Here is a 22,321-nt window from a genome sequence, read left to right on the forward strand (position 1 = left end):
TGTGACCTAGGTTAGATCTGTTACTTTCAGTGGGGTGCAAATCCTGGCTACTACAAAACAGGAGCACAAGGATGGATGGCAGTGTCACAGCTATGCAAGGAGATCCACATCTTTTCAGCTGAAATTAATATATAAAATATATTAAAAATAATAATATATATTATTATTATTTATAAACCCCATGGATTTATCTTTAGCTGAGTCTAGACAGTCCATATGGAATTCTATTTTCCTATTGATTTCTTAATTCCTTGCAGCATGACAACAGAGGGATTTCGGTATGACCATTACTCAGGCCACTGCCACACTGTATAGAGGAACCCTTTAAAACCTGACAATGCCCAGCCTACAGTGACTGCCTATTGCAGTGCTAGACTTCACTGCTATCAGATGGGAAACACGACACTCGCACATCCTAGGCAGAAGACTGACTATATCATCTAACTGGTTACCTTAGACTTTACCCAGACATTTGCGTTCAGTATTTTCCAGGGCCCCTTATCTTTCTTAAGTAAGACCTTGCTACCTGAACATACTTGACAAATTTCCACAAACCCAGAAAGAAAACCATGAATTCTTTTGCTGCTTTTTTCCTCCATTCCTTTACTTCATTACTGCCTAGGATGAGTCAGGCAGTCTAAGCACAAGGAAGTGACACCCACTACACACCCAAAATATTGCTAACTGAAACCGTGGACCAGATTTGACCCATAATGCTACACGATTCACCACAGAACTTTGCTTAAGGTTCACAAGGTTCACTGGTGGTCATGTCTTTACATGGCAGACTTTCAGCAGTGATTCTGAATCTTCTAAAATCTCACACAGCTTTAGTGGTACCCAGAAGAAATCATTGGAGACACTCCTAATCCACATACATACACAGAGCAATCAACACTTTGTCCGCATCTCAGGAGAACAGTACTTGCATTTGCTACTACTCTTTTCATCAGAAAGTCTAAATAACTAAAATTTGTTTTTTAATTTACTGTCTTAATATTTGTCTCCACGACAGCTTGCTTCAGCTAATTCTGTAGATTAAGAGACATATGGCCAGGAAAGAAAAAAAGTCTTTTATTTCAACAAGTTTTAAAGACTTTCTGCTGTTATAGGGACTTGGGGAGGAAACTGAGAGAACAGGTGAATATTTAACTTTTTTCTATAAAGAATTACTTCTTTTACATACTTCTATCTTAATCACATTTAATTACTATTTTCAAAAGCCTAAATGCTCATCTGTTCATCCATTATCACGTCTCATTTTGCTGCACTGTCATTGCAAAGTGGCAGCAGTAACCCAAGGAGGAACATGGCATACGCTAGTTAACAGTGTAGTATGTACATTGAGACAAGGCAGTTTTAAGGGTTCCACAGGAATCATGACACACACTTCTGCCACAGACTTTCTGTGGGCTGATCCTTTTGCACTTCAGTTCCCCATCTATACACACAGAAGAGAGAACATACCACTTCCTTACTGAAGGAGGATGCACTTGGCCAATGGGTTAATGGAACTGAAGTAAACAGGCAGTTTTTCAAATTCAGCAGTACTTTCCATGTAATTCTTTGCAAACCTCAACTTTCTATCTACTTTCAGGATGATCACAGAAGAACTCAAGCTCTTTGCCAATTCATTGAACAAGTCCATTTTTGCCTAAACTACCTAGCTTAAGTGTATCTGCATAATTGGCACTGCTCTTTAAATTCCATTTTAGCCCTTCTAATTTCTAATCTACATGTAACATGCAACAGTTCTCAATTCTCATGCCCAGTTCTCTCAGTTCAAACTGAGCAATCTATATTCAACAGTAAAGCAATGACTACAGGAGTCACAGTGGTGACCTTCACTAATAATTGTTTAGTTGAAGTCTGTAGCATGAATACTTTACCTAATAACGTGTCTTCTGGATGGATGTCTACAGTGCTTGGGTTCATTGGTGCATTGATAGCATTTTTGCCTTCTTCTTGGAGGTCACTCACTGAAGACATGGAAGAAACAGAAAGACAGACTGTAATGAACGCAAAGTTGGCAGATATGTAGGGACTGAAAAAGGTATTTATTCACAGTAAGAGAAAACTGGATCTGGTAGCTCAATTTCAAAACAGGTGCACAGTTTATGTAATTAAGAACTGCACCCACAGTGGAAAATAATATCAAAAGCAACATCCTTTTATATCTTCTCATTAAACCGAGCCGCCACGCAACTGGCCAAAAATACTTCACAAGAAAACCAATTATGTGGTAAGAGCAACCTCAGAGTGCTTGTTTCTCCAGAAGGAAGGGGTGTGAGCTTTGTCTGCAGGACAGCCCAGATCCAGAAAAGACAAACTGTAAAAACAGACTCCTTTTCTGATAGCATGACCCCCACTCATCACCACCTTTTCCAGCTGCAGAACACCAGGAACTGTAGCTTGGTACTGGCCTTATTAAAAGCCTCAGAGAATTCCAGGGAAACCTCCCAAATAAAGATGAAAAATTATTTAATTCTAGCATTGCCACTGGCTAAAAATACATGTAGCATGATCCGGTAAACACAAATCTGAAATCTGTGATTTCAAGCTCTTGTCCTAAACCTACAGCTATCATTTAGGAAAGTCAGTAAAGTACCCTTCATCAAGAAAACAGATATTCAAATATTTCCCTGTGTCCTGCCAGATGGGAGGAACTGAACTTGAGGACAAGTACCGAACAGTTCTTTAGTATCTTCAGAGCCTGACTGTAAGAAAAGCACTAGCAATGCTGTAACACTTTTACACTCTCCGAGGCACATCTCCCTCCTAAACTCAGATAACGATTATTTATTTATAATAAGCCAAGCTACTGAAATAGATGCATTTGAATTAGGAGACACAAAGACACTGTAACAGCCCCATCTATTCAGTGACAGTTCTGCATTAGCATGGGCTAAGATCATCTGTAGCAGCATCCGAGGCATCACAGTCTCCTTTGAGAGAGGTCCAAGCCCCATACTCTCTTCAGGAAAAAGCAAGGACTTCCAAATAAATAAGGTCTGCTAGGCAAACTTTTCAGGGAAAGAAAAGGAGGTACAATTAACTAATAGTTACAATACCCCAAAAAGGACTACCTTCAAGAACCGTCACTATTCCCCTTTCCCACTGGAAAAATCAAACCACAAGCTAATCATTTGCACACAGTCTGCAAAGGTTACAAAATCCTGCATCAGTACTGGCTCTTTTCCTGCTTGACTGACAGAGAAAACAGATCCTACTGCCCCAGAGGACAGGGAAGAATGCCCACTCTTTTCACAGATACTTGAACCGGGTGCTTAAATCAAGTTACCACATTTCTTAATTGCAGTTCCAAGATGTTAGTTAATTCTTGTCTACAGCATGATATTGAACACAACTAAAAATCTTCAATTATGAAATACTGTTCTTATGTTCTGCAAGCAACAGACACCAGTCTCATATTTTGAGACCTTATGGCTTATGATCCATGTTAGAGCAACTGGTTGGAGCTAACGAGGAGCAAAGACTGGTGGAAGGGGGCTGCCAGCAGTAAGCACAGATTGCTTTCTGTATTCTGTACCTTCTGCAAAGGGAAGAGGAGAACAGTGTTCTTGACTGCAAACATAATACAATGTCTGCAGGCTGAGATTTAACCTCCTGAATAAATGTCATTATCAAAAGAAACTCGTAATTACACCCCTTTCCTGCATTCATTCTCATTTTCTCAGAAAACTCTTCAAACAGAAGTCAGGGAGCTAAAAGGCCTCACGCAACAGACCCCAGCAGCTCTAACAGCGTGCCTTACCCAGCCCTGTTTGCATTACGCCCGTCTAGAGCTTTCTCACCCCAGCAGCTGGTACACCGCAATGCCGACAGGAATACAGCCACCAGGAGGCAAAAGAAAAATCGTGTGGAAACCAGGCATTAAAAGTAAGATTTTTAAAACCCTGCTAGGACTATAAACACCCAAATTCCACTTAAATTAGACTCCTTTTGGAAGTACCAGCCTTGTTTCTAGACATAAGTTTCTTCATTATTGTAGCTTTGCTGTCATTATGGGAACGCCAAGCGTTCAATAAGGTCTGGGCATCACTGTTCCTAATGCTCTGCAAATGCAGAACAGAGCTGCTAAGTTCCTCCAGGCAGTGAATACACAGTACTATCTTCAGTGCATGCTATAGAAACTACATGTGGCATATACGTCAAGCCAGAATACTTTTAAATGCAGCTATACTAGTTTTATTTCCAAAAGTTCATTTAAGATGATACACTTTTTATTTTTAATATGAAGATGATCCCTACTCTTCCTAACAAAAATACCTTGTTTCTGAGCAATTTGCTAAACTAAAATATTAATATGAACTTGTGTATTAAGCCCCCATCCCTCACAACCTGAAGGGCTCGCCTTCAGATCCAGTGCAGCTGGGCCAGATCCCACAGGACCAAAACATCCTCTTCCACCACCACCGGCAAAGCACGGCTACGGCAGCAGAAAGCCTCCCAAGGCCTGCCACCCAGGGAGAGCCCTGCTTACAGACAGCCCAGCCCATACACCAGGCCCTAGGCAGACAGCTTATGAAGAGATTCTTGCTACAAACATCATGTTTCCTACCTCCTTTTTTGCGCCTCTTGCACAGGAGCCCTGCCATCCCAACCCCGGCAGCACAAGCAGGTCGCAGACAAACGGCGTGAGCTGTCTGAATGCTGAAGGAGCAGCAGCAACTGGATAAGGGGCTGCCACCTCGGGACTGCCAAACCTACGTTATTTGGGCATGGTGACACAGGAGGAGTCACTAAGATAGCCTCCCAGCTGCTAGGTGCCAGGGGGGCGGGAGGGAGGGCACAACACTTGTCCATAGACTCCCAGCCAGGAATCCCTCCGTACCCTTGCTGCTTCTGCAGATGGCCAAGTGCCTCCCTTGGCCTGCTGCTGGCCACCCAAGAGCAGGTGCCTCAAAGATGGTATTTTCTCTGCAAGGAGCTTCATGACAAAGTAATCTCCACGCTCTGGCCAAACCACAGCCAGTTTCCCACCACAACAGCTTGCCCCAGGAACATCAGGCTTGCAGAGCAACAGCCAGCATGCAGAGAAGCAATTCCACTTACAAACATAAATTTGCCAGGGTATTTCCAAAACCTGCACTCCAGAACCCTTTCACACTGCACCTGAACAAATGCTGAGGACTTTTTCCCCTGCTCACTGCCCCCAGTATTCACTTATCACTGTTGAGCAAAGAAGCAGAAGCAGGAAAAGGAAACTGAGCCATAACACTGCAAAATCAGCGAAGCCACAAATGAGCAAGTGGAGACAGTTAAAGTAACAGTCAGGATGGAGCAACAGGTACATTTCTCAGAAGAACCTGATAGGTGTTTTCATGCAAGTTTACAACAAAGAGCGGCTTTCACAAACCCAGAAGTACTGTAAAAGATAATGGATTTAATCGGCTGGCAAACACCAGCCTCCTCAACTTTGTATCAGCAACAGTGGCTTTGCTGTAAGATTTATACCAGATCCTCACATCAAATGAGTCATCCATGCAAAAGGGCATTTTACTGGTAGCACAGAGCTGCACTTGCCCAGCAGGTTATAATCACTGGTAGGTCCCACATGAGGTATTACTGCTCCTTGCCTGCTCTCCATCTGCCCATTCACAAGTCCCCCTTCTTTCCCCCTTCCCTTCCCCACAGGGAACATCATCTCCTGTTGTGCTGGCATAGTTCTTTGCTCTCTAAATGAGATTTGTGTAAAACATCTCTCTCTAAAGCCTGATCACTTCATTTCATAGATCGGTCAGAGGAAAACTGCAGTAGGGAAAGACACAAAGAGGTAGGAAATCTAGTACAGGCTGGAGTAGCATCATTTAGTCCAGGCCGGTCCCCAGCAGAACCTTTCCTGTATCTTATCCCTGTGCTTTTGTTGCTCCTGCAGGTTTTTTTGCTCCTGCAGGCACACCACGCCAGGGCAGAGGTCTCCCTCAGATATGCCAGCAAAACTTGTACAAGCAGCCCCAGCATCCAGGGAATGCTCTCCTGCCCACAAAAAGTTTGCCCTCACCTTGACCCACAACACAGGCTCTGCTAAATGGTTACAGCCTTAATATAAAACTTGCCAATGGTCTAAATGACTCAGCTGTGAACTTACACAGAACAAGTCAGGTGTAACTACAGACACAGAGAGACGATGCCTTGGAAAGGTACCTGGCAAAATTCGCTATGATTTCTCCCAGATGTCTGCTAAGGCTTCCCTCCTTTCTGGCTAGATATCTCCTCTCTGAGCAGATCCTCAATTAACAGGCAGCACTAGTCCTCCGAATTGCTTCAGTACCCCATCAGCCAGCACGAGCAAAATCCAAATGTAACAAGGGACGGGCAAGCAGCCAAGGCATTCAGCAAAAACCCTGAGTATTCCCCTAAACCAGAAATTTAAATTCACGAGTAAAAGGTCACTTCTCTACCAGTCCCAAGGAAAGCAGCAAGGGTTCCTGGCAGGCTTCCGATGTTTTAACAGTCTCCTGGCAGTGCCAGCAGTCAACATGATTTAGTCACATTGGAAGCTGTGCTGGCCTTTCAAACAAATTAATATAATGAGCAGACTGCATGCACAAATGTTATACAGCACTACATCTGGAAGCCAAGCAGGCTGTCTCGATGCATGGGATTACATGCAAACTGCACAGAACAGGAGCAATTAGCTGCAGAAAGTTGGAAGTGCCACTGTCAAGGATTTCTCGCAAGTCAGGAAATGGCCTTTAAAGTCAGCAGGAGTGCTATAAAAAGAAGAGATGTCCCTGCTGTGTCCTTTTTATAAGGAAGAGTGAGCTGATGTCAACAATTTGATCCTTTCTGCCTTCACTCTTCATAATTTTAGTGTAATTTTCAAGGATAGCACCAACAGCACAGTTCACCTCCTAAGTCTTTACCATTCATTGTCCTGTTATCAAAAAATTGACCACAAGCCTCTGCCCCTTACAAAAATAGATGGTAAATGCTACTTAATTTTAGCTCTAGTTATTTCTGACTGCAAGGCTGAATCCCACCCTGCAGAGAGCAGCAGCTGTCATGATGCTAATCATGGGTTTCTGGATACACTACTTTCCTTCGCATTCAACCAGTGCTGAGCTGGCGCCACAGCACAGCCTTTCCGCAGCTTTTATACGATGTACTTCCATCTCATGATTAAACCCTAGATTTGGAAGTTATTAAACTGCTTTGTTACCCTTGGCTCCATTACAAAAGATTTGTTCAAGTAACTTTGTCATCCTCCGAGGCAGGAGCAGCACACAGACAGGAAACATGCAATGACCATGTAACTCAAACTGCATTGGAAACTCTCTTCCCACCCCAATGTCTTACTGCTTCCCAAGTTTCCTTGCTCCTTCCAGAGAAAAAACTACAACCAGCTGCACTTTTTCAGACAGTGACTCACCTGCCTTCAACTCACCTCCTAAGAGTTCAGACAATAACACCCAAAACAAAGTCCATACTCAAGACCATTTCTACCCCATTCAGACCAGCAACACAACCCTCGTTCACTCACACCTCAGGTGAGACGTGGCCACAGGACAAATCCCCCTGATGAAGCACCCAACCCTTGCATAAAAGGCCCAGTATCTGCTGGAGCTTCTACTCCCCATGGGAGATATCAGACCAGAAGGCAACAGGTCCCTGGTGGGTGAAGACCCTACAGTGTCTATGCCTTAACCTGCTCCTCTGTTTGCCTGTCGCAGACCAACACACACAGCCATGCACATGCAGAATTTCCACCTGACACCTAAAACTCTTTCAGGAAAAGTTTTCTTCCAAACTGTAAGAGTTCTAGAAAAATTGAAAACAAAAAAAAGTTTTATAAAAACTGGCATTTTCCAAGAAAAACTGTTGTAGTGAAAGAGTTCAAAATCAGCCCCAAAGATAACACATACTGATAAACTGAGACTCTTTGTCTCTTTTCTACAGACAAACCACACATACAACTCAGTCTGCCACTGCACTACTAATCGCTGAACATTTACAATAGGCTCTGAGATCTTTTCATAGAGACTGCCGGAGAAAAGACAAAGCCTCCATTAATTATAATAGAGAATTAATAATCCCAGGCAGATCAAAGGCAAAGACTTCATCAACTCAACATAAAGGCACTGTATCAAGGGACTGCATTCAAAGCAGAACTGCGGTAATAAAGGACATTATTTATATGCCTTAGCAGGCAGACAAGGTACTTGCAACAGTCAGGCTCTGTCATTTCAAGAAATGGAAAGACCTTGAAAAAGGAAAAAGAAAAGCTAAAGGCAACTTTAAGGAGAGGGCTGTAACAATGCTTTTGGTTTAGTTGCAAAGAGCAGGCCACGCTTGCTTATATGGATGTATTACACTTACACTGATGAGGGGTCTATTCTGCGACTGCCAGAACACAGATCCCCGCTTTATTTTTACCAGTGGTAAAACATATCTAGCACACTAGCAGTATATTCAGTATTTGAGCCGGTTGGAAATGTTTGTGAGAAGCTGGGGCTCCGTTTTGTTTGTGAAGGTGAAATACCACTTTCAGATTTTCACCCACAAAAATTCTTATCTCGCTATGGAGTTGGGGGGGGGGGGGAGGAGTGAAAAAATAATTTGCATTTTTTTGTAGGTGACACTTGTGTTGAGAAAGCCAATAGTGACATGGCTACAGCTGTTCTGGCCAGCCCTGCACAGGTACCAGCCCTCCTGAAGAGGGGAGGAGTGCAGAGGTAGAACAGGGACAGAGATGCAGCGGCTTGGGAGAAAGAAGCACTGAACAGACACAGCGACGAGCATCTCTCAGCATCACCAGCACTGGCAACCGAACACCAAATCAAACAAAATAAGACTCTAATAATTATATATATATATAAATATAAGCAAGTAATTGCTAAGCAGACAGATCTTTATCCAGTTACATGGCCTGCTTTAATTCAGCAAGAAAGCAGAATCCTGCAAAAAGCAAGCTGCTGTGCACTGAACCGGTCTTCTGCTCCAGCTCCCTCCAGGGCCCTGCAAATGCAGCACTGCTGCTGCTGAGGAGGGAGGACCCTGTCCTCACCCAGCTGCTGCCACACTGGGCAGCCTTACCTTAGTCTGTCAGCTACCGACAATGCAACAGCCAGGAAAGCAGGACTGACTACCCCTGCCGTCACACTGCTGGAATAACCGAACGCACAGATCTCCCCTGCAGTATTTATCCAGCTCTGATAGCAACTGACAAAGCCACAGTTGACCCACAGCTGCCTGGGCATAAACAATGATAAAAGCCAAGGTAAACCCACAGTAGCCATCATATAGCCCACATAAAGCCATCATATTTAACAGCCAGGTCTTCTTTCCAGCAGCCATACTAATCCCATACAAGTCTTACAGCTACCAAAGGACCAGACCAGAGGAACTCGACTCAGCATTTAGCTCCTCAGCTGTTTCAGTCTCCTGCTCAGCTCATGCAACAGGTCTAACACCCATTTAGTAAATACTTAACTAGGAATCCTTCAAAATAGGTTCTGCAAGGCAGAAAAGCAAAGTGCAGACTTTGACAGAAGCATACAGAGAGCTATGGAACTAAACCTGTCAAATCTGGGATTCATCATATGCTAGGTAGCTGTCTTCGTCAGGCAGGCATTCACTCTGTCAGGAAAGGGGCACTCCATCTCTAGCTGCCACTCACCCCTTCCCTTTTGCTGGCACTAGCAGTTGCAGAAGCCACATTATGGGACAGAAGGAAAAAAAAATATATATAATTTTCACTGTGTAGACACGCAAACACCAATGCTGGCAAAAAAAACCACATACACACACACACACCCCCCAAACAAAACTCCAGCCAGCAAAAATGAGGAGTGTGGACAAGAGTGGTGTTTTAAAGTATTTGTAAAGTTACACCTACAAAGGTGAGGTTTTCAAGTGTAGAAAAAGCCACCCTGTAGGATACTGAGCAGACATACTGACCTAGTCAGTTCTGTTTCAGTCTCCCTGCAATCCCACAGCTTTGAAAATGACACATTAAGTCACCTTTCCTCATGCCTGAGAGGTGTTTAAGCAGCTCCCAGCAAACAGTTCTGACATTTTGTGTCCCCTGCCTGAAACAGAACAGTCCCCTTCATGCAGATGAGCAAGGAGAGGTCAACAAGCTGCATTCGTTACTCATAACATGCTGCAGTACTCTCAGGATGCACCCTGGCTGTTAACAGCTCAGTGTCACTGAGACCCTGTGCAAACTCAGGTCTGGAGCCAGCACCTGGCTGGAAGCAGGACCCTGCAACTTAACGCCATGTATCCGTTCATTTCACATAGAGATTGTTCTCCCCCATTTCCCACCTCTTGCACTAGCCTTTGCATAGCCTTGTTAATAAATGGGAAAACATTTCCGGTAAAGAGAGGGTCCCAAGCACGTATTTTATTTTTAAGGCAAAAATAAAATATTCTTTAAAGTACCTACCCCTTACCCAGCTCATACACACCAAGCTATACAGCTTCTACACTCCAGGACATGAACCGGGCATACTTTTGGCATTTGCTTTGTCCTAAACTTGTAAACAGATTGCTTCAATCCCAGAGTTTTTTGACAGGGGAAAGCCAGGCTGCTGCCTTAATCATCACAAGCATTTACTGCAGCTTGAGAGGACCTAAAAAGCAACTCGGGAAAGCTACGTTCCTCCCTCTGCACACAAGTTCTACTTGAAAATGGGGAAAACATACTTTCTCAGCCTCCCCCATTACAATTCCATCACAACCCACAAAAGGTCATTTCTTCACATGAAGCAATGATAGAGGATTATGTTCTCATGAACATACCACATGAGCACCAAGACAACTTCCACCTGAAACAAGGATGTGGAGTCAAATCTGCCTAATGACAACAGAAGGAAACAAAAAGTCTGGGAAGAAGAGGAAAGGACTGAAGGAGAAAGTCTGGGAAGAAGAGGAAAGGACTGAAGCAGACTTCTGGCTGTACCTACCCCCAGTAGAAAAACTGAAAGGCATTTTAAATTTACTGCCATCAATTCTCCATGAAATACTGTATTCTACTATATAGCGCTTAGCACTCTCCAAGGCTTCTGTGTACTTCTACAACCAAAGCTGATGGGCACAAGCAGGTAGAGAACAGCATGCTCAGCCTAGAAACTCAGTCTGAGATCCCCCAAAGCAGGTTGATTTCTGCAAGGCACCAAGCACCAACAAGACCTTTGACCAAAAGCAATTCCAGAAACCAAAATCAACTCACTAAAGGTATCCAAGTTTGATGGGTCCAACTTCCAAGCAAATAACCAAGGGAGAGACAGCAGAAGCTGTCAGAAGCAGAGCTAACAGCATTACTCTGGAATAGAGATGCCTAGTCTACCCAGTTCTTGTCTTCTACATCATGAATAAGTCTGGCAGAAAACGGCACTTGAGTTGACTGCCTCCTACAAGCTCTCTCTGATCCCACATACAAATCTAACTGTGCAAACGTCAAGCAAAATCTATCAAGCAGAACACACAGCATTAAAAGAGTCACTACTGTAAAATGTGTTACCACTAGCCACAACTGAGCCAGTTTCATCGTTCCACCAACTTCTTTCCACCTGCTTCTCAAGGTTTGAGGGTTCATTGTAGGCACCCAAATGAAACCCCCTTAGTTAACTGCCCAAGCAGTTTTCCCTGCTTCAGTTTACTGCTTTCCCCACATCCTTCACCCCTCTTTCCAAAGGCATGAAAAGGCTAACAACTACCACCAAAAGCAGTCTGCTGTGCAGATATGAAAACATTTGATGTTGCCTGTTCTTCTTAACCTGTCAAGAGAAGCACAGAGCAACAGACTCACTTCTGAAGGCAGCAATGGCAGGTGAGCACAAGAAGTAACAAAAAGGCACCGTCTTCTCCAGCTGATACTACAGAGCTCAACAAACTTCATGCAAATGAAAAGGCGGCCACAACTATAACTAGCAATTCAAAAAAAGAAACTTTTTTGCTTGTGCAACATGATTCTGCAGGAAGAGTAAACTGAGATAAATGATCCTGCAAACCACAAAAAGTGCACATGGCCTAATCGCTAGAGTTGCCCAAATGTCACCCAGAAAGACAAGGGAAACCCTGAAAAACACTCACACATAGCAACTGTATCTGCAACGTACACATTGAGGGTTTGCTGGTAAATACTGGGTTTGAGTTCAGCAGAGCACAGGACCAATGGAGGGACAGACCGTGCTCCAGACTAGAAGTTTTAGCCTAAACACACAACAGAGTACCATATACCAAGGCTGCTCGTGCCTAGCTCTACCTTTCCTGTGTCCTACCTGCACCCACGGCAGTAAAGCAGCATATTGAAAATGAACTGAAGTGTCTCGCTATACAAACAGATGCTGCAAAATACAAAGAATTTTTCTCAATGGTTTCCAGACAAGTCATTTGTGGAAAATTATTTTACTTGTTGCTCCGAGCACCACAGGAGCCTGCCAAGACAAGCACTTCAGTGATAAGCACTGCAGACCTCACAGTAAAAGAAAGTCTGGAACTCAGAGCCCACGGTCAGATAAAAGCCATTCCACAGGGAGCAGGTACAGTGAAGACAGAAGCTGCCATAAAAGCATTCAGATGCCTAACTCTGCTAGGCTTACGCAAGAAGTATACAGCACCATGTCCTAACAAAGCTGATGAAGACCACATAAAAAGAGTGGAACCCAGGCCTCTGACTGCCATTCCAGTTCAGTCCCCAAAACACAGCCCTCAAGGGATAGCAAAATGCAATCATGAAACAGCCAGCCCAAGAATCAAATCAAGTCCAAAGCACAAGAAAATGTCACATTTCATCAAGTATCACAAAGACCTGCAGCTGTTGTTACTTGCCTACTTAGTCAGCACACCAAAGTTTTACACAATTTGCAGTTCTAGCTCTCTGTGGTCTCTTTTGAAACCTTTGCACTGATAATACCAGGTCCTATGAGTTAGACAAGCTGGTGTTTCAGTGGAGCTAGACATCTTAAAGACTTTCAAGCTCAGCTACTGGTCAGTCCCAAAATAGCTTTCCAAGTATACAGCCTCTCCAACTCATCCTCACTAAAGAAGGAGCCAGAGCAGCAGCCTAGTAGAATCCATGCTTTCCTCCTAAAAGGTTAGACAGGAAAAAAAAAAAACAACAAAAAAAAAAAAAAAAACAGGGAAAAAAAAATCATACACTTACTAGTACCTCAGTGCCAAACCAGTAAAAGAAGAGAAGCACAGCTCCACTGCACACCCTTGTATTCACATACTCATAAATCATTAACCCACAGATTTCACGCTGTTTAAGAAATGTCCTTACTCCAGCCTTTAAAGGGTCTAAACTGCCAGGATCATTTGATAAATTCGGGGTGGTAAGGACCTCAGGAGGTCTCTAGCTGAACCTCCTCCTCAAAGCAGGGTCAGCTTTGAGATCAGACCAGATTGCTCAGGGCTTTATTGTGCCATGTCTTAAAACCTTCAAGGGCAGAGGCTGCACAAACTCTCTAGACATCCTGGCCCACTGCTTCACAGTCCCAAGCATGAAAAAGTTTCTCCCTTTGTCCAGACTGAACCTCATTTTTTTCAGTTTATACCTGTTGCCTCTCTGCCTTGCTATGCACAATGATGAAGAATCTGGCTGCACCTTCTCAATAACCTCCTCATAGGCATCAGCAGACTGCTTATTAAAAGTCTCCCTGAAGCAATCTTCCAAAGGCTGAACAAGCCCAGCTCCCTCAGCTCTCCTCACAGAGAGAGGTGGCCCACTGTTGAAGGCACTCCAGTTGAGCCACCTCTTCGCTGCATTGAGGCCAAAGCTAGACATATCAGCTGGGATCTAAGGAATGCAGCCTAGAGGGGGATAAGGACTTTGCTCATCTGCTGGTGTTGCTTCTGTTGATACAGCCCAGGATACTGGTCATCTTCACCGCAATGTCAAGCTGCTGGCCTGTGGTCAGCTCACCAGGGCCCCCAGTGCCTTTCCAGAAGATCTGTCCCCTGGGCAGGCAGTCTCCAGCCCCTATCACCAAGGGGGGCTCTTCTTTCCCAAGTGCAGGACTTTTCACTTGTCCTTGTTGGATTTCAGAAGGTTCCTGTCAGCTCATTTCTCCTGTCTACATCCACCTGAGCAGCAGCCCTGTAACAGCCCAACTATATCAGCTGGTCACCCAGTCTGGTGTCACCTGCAAACTGTATGAGCATACACTCCACCTCCACCAGGTCATTGATGAAGATGTTAAACAGCACATACCCCAGGTCAGACCACAAAACAGATCACAGGACACTGGGGCACTGCCACAGGCAGCCATGGCGATCTTTTCCTCCCCTTTTCTTGCACAGGGATTAGTTACTCTGTTTTCACTCTTCCAATGTAATAGATATGAAGTCTTTCACACTCTAAATACAGCTCCACAGAATCATCTGGCCAACTCTGCTACGACACACCAAATTACTCAGCCTCCCTGGAACAACAGTGCCCATCTCCCTGTGCATTCAGTACAAAAGCAGAATTCCCCAGCTCCGACAGTTTCAAAGTAACTGTGTTTGCATTCTTGGAGAAGCCTCCTACCAACCACTGGGTCAATAGCACATTAGCTTAGCAAATGACAGAACCCAGTGAGAATGCTTTCTACCAAGATTCTGGGCAGCACAGCATCTGCACGTAATGTCATTTATGGAAAGAAACGTTACTCCTACAAATTACAATTTGTTTTACCATTCTGCCCACAGAAAAAAAATCCATCTATGTTCCCCATTGGTTAAAGAGCTGCCAAAGAAAGGCTTTTTACCAGGTGCTGAGCTAGCTTGGCAAATATTGGCTCCTGTGACCTGTTTGTTAACATGTAAATGACAGGAATTAAGAGATCAGAAATACACAGTTGGAAAGACAGAACAAAACTAACACACACCTTAAATGTCAGAGTCATGGCTTGGTCAAGCATAGCTCCATAGCCTTCTTATTGCTCTTACTGATGTCAGCAGAGCAACAGCCACCACAGTTTATTTTTTTTAACTAAATTATATGAAGCTAAATGACACTGAGGATCCAAGGTGATGATTTAGACTATGGCCCCTCACTGTGTTAATGCAGCTACAGTTGCAGTGCTACAGTAAAAGTGAGCATTTTCAAGACAGCAGTCTAATTAAGTACATCGTAAGTGGTCAAGAGGGAAACTATTAGTCTGAATCTGTATGAGCAGTCAGAGGAAAAAACTCACAAGCGCCCAGTTATCCCAGAACACATCATGGAAACAAATACATACCTTTCTCCTTCAACCATACAGCAAAGAGTGGGTACCAGGTCCAGTCCTTCTTCCCTTCCCATTATCATCTCTCTCCCTGACGAGGAACCCCAAAAAATCCCAGCTCCACAAAACCACAGAAATGCTGCTTGCAAGCAACTGCCAAGGTCCAGCTTCAGGCTGGACTATTGCCACATTAGATGAGGTCAGTCATGACTGCTTCATCCCTTCCACATGAAAAAAAAAAAACCCAACCCTATCTGTTTGTGTGGCAGACAGTATCAGATTTGCCATAGAGGCAGATCTGGTTTGCTCCTAGCGCAACAACCATTTGGATCATGACATCCTGCACCCAATTCCAATCCAGTTTCCCAGTGGTAGGGCTCCATTATACAGGCTTATTTAATTGCTTACCCTTCCAGTTGTAGGGAATCATAAGGAAAGAAATAAGAAGAGCCAGTAGATCAATACCTGGCATGGAGACTGGTGTCACTAGCAGAATTTGGGGGTTTTTTTCATCGTGGGTCAGTTTACACAACAGCAGACCTGCTGGCAACAGATAGGGTACACCAGTCTCAAACGGGGAAAAGGATCTTTGCACAGGAGTTAGCAGGGCTCACCGAAAGACTTTTAAACTAGGTTTGAAGGGGGAGAGGGATAAAACCAGGTTTGCTAGAGATAAGCCTGGGGGCAGCATGCCAGTGTTCGAGGGATGGGTGCTAACAAGGTCCTTCTGTCTGCTATCTCAGTGGAGGTAGAGGATGGAGATCCATGCAGCAGCAGATGTGCAAGGGTTATCAATGTGTTAGAAACCACGGAAGCGCCTGAGAATGGTAATGGAGAATTAGGGCTTCTCCCTCAAAAAAGGTGGTGGAATCAACAGCCCTACTGAAGTGCACCTACACCACTGCACACAGCATGGGCAACAAACAGGAGCTGGAAGCCACTGTGCAGCAGGAAAACTATGATACGGTTGCCACCACAGAAAGATGGTGGGATGACTCACACAACTGGAGCACTGCAATGCATGGACAGAAGGGACAGGTAAGGAGGGAGAGGTGGTAGCGTAGCCTTATGTATCAGGGACTGTTTTGATTGTCTAGAGTTTAACATCATTAAGCTGAGTGTTTATGGGCAACAGCTGGGGGAGAGGCCAACAAGGCAGGAATCACAGTGGGAGTCTGTTAGACCACCCAATCAGGATGAAGAGGCAGCCAAAATATTCTACAAGCAACTGAGAGAAGTCTCATGATCGCTAGCCCTTGTTCTCATAGGGAAATTCAACTCAACAGACATCTGCTGGAAATACAATCCAGCAGAGAGGAAACAGTCTGGGAGGATCCTGGAGTGTGTGGAAGATAACTTCCTGGCACAGCCGGTCAGTGAGTCAACTAGGGAAGGCGCTCCGCTGGACCTGTTCTTTGTGAACAGAGAAGGACTTGTGGGTGACATGATGGTTGAAGGCCATGTTGGGCATAGCAATCACACAATTATTGAGTTTTCGATTCCTGGAGAAGGGAGGTGTAATCAGCAGAACTGCCAGAACTTCCAGAGGGCAGACTTTGGCCTTTTTAAGAGCCTGGATGACAGAGTCCCTTGGGAGGCAGTCCTGAAGGGCAAAGAAGTCCAGGAAGGCTGGACCAGGAAGGTGCAAGGAGCAGGCCATCCCCAAGTGCCAAAAGACAAGACAGGGGAAAGAAGACTGGCCTGGCTGAACAGAGAGCTTTGGCTAGAACTTATGAAAAAAAAAAAAAAAAAAAGATGAAGAAAAAAATTGAGTTTGTGACCTTTGGAAGAAGGGGCAAGTAACTCAGAAGGACTACAAGGATATCAGAAGATTATGCAGGGAGAAAATTAAAAGGGCTAAAGCCCAGCTATAATTTAATCTGTCTACTGCCATAAAAGATAATAAAAAAACATTTCTATAAATACATTATCAGCAGAAGGAGAGCTAAGGAGAATCTCCACTCTTTATTGGAAGCAGAGGTAAACATGGGGACAAAGGATGAGAAAAAAGCTGAAGTACTTAATGCCGCCTTTGCCTCAGTCATTATTAGTAAGACCAGTTGCTCTCCAGGTACCCAGCCCCCTGAGCTGGAAGACAGGGAGCAGAATGAAGCCCCATAATCCAAGGGGAAATGGTCAGCACCTGCTACACCACTTAGACACACACAAGTCTATGGGGTCAGATGGCATCCACTCGAGGGTACTGAGGGAGCTGGCAGAAGTGCTCACCAAGCTACTTTCAATCATTTCTCAGCAGTCCTAGCTAACCAGGGAGGTCCAAGTTTACTAGAAGTTAGCGACAACCATCTACAAGAAGGGCCAGAAGGAGGATCAGGAGAACTACAGACCTGTCAGTCAGATCTCGGGGCCAGGGAAGGTTATGGAGCAGATTATCTTGAGTGCTATCATGTGGCACATACAGGACAATCAGATGATCAAGCCCAGTCAGCACAGATTTATGAAAGGTGGGCTCTTCTTGACTAACTTCTTTGACAAAGAGACTGGGTTAGCAGATCACGGAAAAGCTGTGGATGTTGTCAACTAGACTTTAGGAAAGCCTTTGACGCCACCTCCCACAGCATTCTCCAGGAGAAACTGGCTGCTCATGGCTTGGACAGGTGTACTTTATGCTGGGTAAAATAGCATAGAATTCTATTGTTGAATAGAATAGCATCCTGGAGAATGCTATTCTATTTAGAATAGAATAGCATTCTCCAGGAGAAACTGGCTGGATGGCTGGGCCCGAAGAGTTGTGGTGAATGGAGTTAAATTCAGTTGGTGGCTGGTCACAGGTGGTGTTCCCCAGGGCTCAGTATTGGGGCCAGTTCTGTTTAACATCTTAAACAGCTATCTGGACAACAGGATCTGAGTGCACCCTCAGTAAGTTTGCAGATGACACCAAATGGAGCAAGAGCGTTGATCTGTTTGAGGGAAGAAAGGATCCACAGAGGGATCTGGACAGGCTGGATTGATGGAGGCCAGCTGTATGAGGTTCAACAAGAGGAAGTGCTGGGTCCTGCACTTGGGTCACAACATCCCCACGCAACATAAAGGCAGGGAAAGAGTGGCTGGAAAGCTGCCTGGTGGAAAAGGACCTGGAGGTGTTGGTCAACAGCCAGCTGAGTATGAGACAGAAGTGCACCCAGGTGGCCAAGGTGGCCAATAGTACCCTGGCTTGTATCAGGAATAGTGTGGCCAGCAGGACAAGGGGAGTGATTGTTCCCCTGCACTTGGCACTGGTGAGGCCACACATCGAAAACTATGTGTGTTTAGTTTTGGGCCCAGCACTACATAACAAACATCGAGGTGCTGAAGCATGTCCAGAAAGGGCAATGAAGCTGGTGAAGTGTCTACAGAACAAGTCTTATGAGAAGCAGCTGAAGGAACAGAGGGTTTTTTAGTCTGGAGAAAAGGAGACTCAGGGGACACCTCATCGCTCTCTATAACTACCTGAAAGGAGGTTGTAGCAAGGTGGGTGCTGGTCTCTCAAGTAACAAGTGATAGGGCGAGAGGAAACAGCCTCAAGTTGTGCCAGGATGTTTAGACTAGACATTAGGAACAATTTCTTCACCAAAAGGGTTGTCAATATTGGAGCAGGCTGCCCAGGGAAGGGACTGAGTCACCATCCCTAGAGATACTTAAAAGATGTGTAGATATTGTGCTTAGGGACATTTAGTGGTGGGCATGGCAGTGCCAGTTTGGTGGCTGGACTCAATGATCTTTAAGGTCTTTCCCAACCTAAATGAGTCTATGATTTCATTGGAGAGTCAAGAGCTGTCAGACCAAACTGAGTACAGATCCCAGATATACCTATGATGTTAGCATTCTTGCAGCCTGCCTGATTTTCCAATGGAACCAATTCGCTGTAACAATACTGGGAGCCACACATAGGGAAGAAGACAAGCAGTAATCCCGAAGGACAATTTCATAACCCCTGCTCCTGAAGAGGAGTATTAAGCAGAAAATGCAAGTCTGGATGTCCTTGTACTCGCTTCTATTCTACCACTTCTGAAGAAAATCCTGTCAATTTTGCAAAGCCTCTAAATTCATCTGCTGGGCTAGGCAAGCCAGAGAGCTAACAACAGTATTCTATTTTAAAATGACAGAAGTGTCTGCATCTGTTTAATAACACACATGCATACATCTGCCAAACAGACCTAGTGGGAAAGACACTTTCCGAGGATTACACATTTTTCTGTTTAAAGACAGTAAAAAAGACACCATGCCTCTATACAGATATCAGAATAGCTCTCCTCCTCATCCAGCTCTCACAGTCTCCCTCCTTACTCCAAAAAAATCGTGTATGCAATCATCTCAGCTAATTAAAAACTGGCAATAAGGCCATGTGGCAGCTATAATGGAAAACACACTATTTCTTTTTTTAGTGGATTTCATTATGGTTCAGCCACACAATGAAAGAAGCACTAAAGAAGGAACTGGAATTGGAATTCCAGGAGTCAGAACAGCTTGCTTGTTTTATAACCAAAATGCAGCATACGTTGAAAATCGATTCTATAAGAGTTTCTATCTGATTGCCAGACAGGTCTCCAGGATTATAAAGAAGTCTCTTTTAACTTGGAGAAACAACCACTAGGAGTCAAAGCTGAATTCCCACAGATCCTGTTACTCACGACTAGCAAAGCCAAAACCAGAATCCCATCCCATGGCCTCCCCTCTCAGCATAAGGGCTCTGGAGAGGGGTCTGCTGTGGGCGCATGGAAACAAATCATGTGTACAGGATTTATAATTAGAAGCTTTGTTGTGTGGATATATGTTCCTCCACAAGGAACTGACAGTGATTTAAGGGCCCAAAGAGTACGGAGCCACTGCTCTTGGCCAGTACATGCTGCCAGGTGTGCACGTTCTCTCCACATCTGGTTTTCAGAGCAAGACTTAACTGGATTCAAATTACAAGACTCTGAAACCACACGTTAGCCCTAACACTTTTCCAGCTAAACTGGACAGGCACAACAGAAGTCACGGACTTTGGGTCGCAGCTTTCTACTTGGCCAACAAAAGGGTACAAATTAGGAAGTCTATACCCGAGTAGAACATGCTTCACCCTGGAGAGATCACTTGGCCACTGACCTAATAGCTGTGTAACACAGAGGTTCCTGTTCCCACTTCCCTTCCATGCTCAGCCCACCCCCAAAGATAAATGGGGGTCACTGTAACCATGCAAGAACTGCTGGGTTAGACCACATGCACAGAGCCCCTTCTGCAATGGTGGGGATAGCACGGTGCACCAGCACTGAGGCAGCCTGTCCTGCAGCAGAGGTCCCAGGATCCAGCACTCCTCCTGAGGGCAGCCTGGAAAAGCCCCCTGAAAAGCAGGGCTTCCCCACTGCTCACCCTGCCCCTCTTTCCCTCACACTTCCCCCCCTCCTCACCGCAACACATGCCACACATCACCCCCAACCCCTCAGCCCAGGCAAGGAGCGCAGATGCAGCCTGTAACAACAACCAGAGGTAGGTACACCACAGCCACGAGGAGGGCACGTAAAGCAAGGGCTGGTTCATGTATGCCATATAGACCCTGGGGAAAACCTGCTGCCGACGCGCATACTTTAGAGTTAGAGTAAACAACTCTGACAACTGCATCAGTTGATTTTGCTGTGCCCTGAGGAAAAAAACCTAAGCTTCATCAGTGACAATACGTATATATGCCACATTTCAGAGAGCGGGCAGAGGACATACAAGGGAGAAGATAAGCAACTACCAAAGTCACCATGCAGAAGAGATCAATTAGAGGACTGCGCAGAGTAAGGCATGTGGACATCATGACTGCTGACCAGAACAGAGTCTGTGCCATCACTCACAACCTGACACTGGCACAGGTCAGATCTTTCTCTGGAGTCACCTGGTTGACTTTCAAATGGCTGGCTTCTGCAACAGAATACCCAGATCCCATTAGTTCAAAGAACCTGCAGGTTTCCCAAAGTCATGATGGCTATAACGAGCAGAGGTCAGCACAAGGAGAAGCCTTTGGGAAACAAGGCTTCCCTTCCTTCTTTCTTGCTGGCCTCCAGGTCTGCTGAAACAACCCTGAGGAGTTTTGAGGGCTGGCCCATGAAGACCTCACCCCACAGGCACAAGAATATGGACAGACTGAAAATGCTGAAAAGGAAACAAGGCTCCAGGATTAACTAGGCACGCACAGAGCCTGCTGTGTTACCAGCCACAGCAAGGGTGACATGGATCACAAAAACAATGTTATAAGGAGAAGGAATTTCCTGCCTCATCTGTGATACATGTCAGTATCTCTGTACAGTCATTATGTCCCCATCAAGACACAGATAACCCTGACACAGACAACCTCCCAGGTATGTATCTGCAGACCAAGATTTACAGCGGTGCCCAAGAGATGTGTACACTCAACGTCCTTTGAAAACTAACAGCCATTTAGCATCCAAATCCCTCATGAGCAGCTTTGAGGCACCAGCTACACTAGCACCTCCACAGCTACAAACTTCAATCTCCTCAGCTGTGTCTGTAACATTTGTATGCATGAGGTATACACACTAAAGTTTGCTCCCACTGAACAGCAAAGCTCTAACTGCTGACACGCCAATTCCTGCAACTAGCAGACTGCCTTGCGCTGGTCTTGCCACAGACCACATAACCCTGGATCTCTTAGCAACAAGTTGTTCCGACATGCTTTTGCAATGGAAGGAGCTTGCCAGCTAATCTCCCAAATCTCCTAACATCAAAGTACAATCCCAAGCTCAAAACAGTGCCTTGGAAAACTTCACCAGCTTCATCTGTTTTCGGATCAGCCAGCCTGTAACAGTTCTTAAAGTACATGAAAAGACATTTAGCACTGCTGTGCATAACTATACTAAATCTTATGGACTCCTGTGCTGCTGACGTGCAGATCAGTAGGATGCATTTGTATTGATAAAAAGATCTAAACACCACAACTTTTAAAAGCACAAGCACTTAAGTCAATATGATGAATGCATTCATGACAATGCACTGCAGAACACAGCCTATCTCCCTGCACAGATCCACCAAGGGATCCTGTGGTCCCCAAGGGGACCAAGAATCTGCCGTTCACACCATCCAGCATAGAGCATCTGCAGACTTAGCATGAAGTCGTGACTTTGCAGCTCCCCCCATTCAAAGTCTCATGTGGCTCA

General features: G+C 44.9%; 1 protein-coding gene across 2 annotated transcripts in view; it reads right to left on the reverse strand.

Annotated features, from left to right (window-relative positions):
- PARVB (parvin beta) overlaps positions 1-22,321 on the reverse strand; it is a 68,366-nt gene that overhangs the window by 38,794 nt on the left and 7,251 nt on the right. Inside the window, exons 1-2 of one of the 2 annotated variants that reach the window (XM_040595435.1) lie at positions 11,780-11,881; positions 1,890-1,979 (exon numbers count right to left, since the gene is read on the reverse strand). In XM_040595435.1, coding sequence (XP_040451369.1) covers positions 1,890-1,979; position 11,780 — 91 coding nt within the window. In that variant the 5' untranslated portion in view covers positions 11,781-11,881. Of the gene's footprint in view, positions 1-1,889; positions 1,980-11,779; positions 11,882-22,321 lie in introns of those variants that run through there. The other variant, XM_040595434.1, reaches the window with a different exon arrangement.

The sequence above is a fragment of the Falco naumanni genome, chromosome 5, assembly GCF_017639655.2.
Source record: "Falco naumanni isolate bFalNau1 chromosome 5, bFalNau1.pat, whole genome shotgun sequence".
Classification (NCBI taxonomy): Eukaryota; Metazoa; Chordata; class Aves; order Falconiformes; family Falconidae; genus Falco; species Falco naumanni.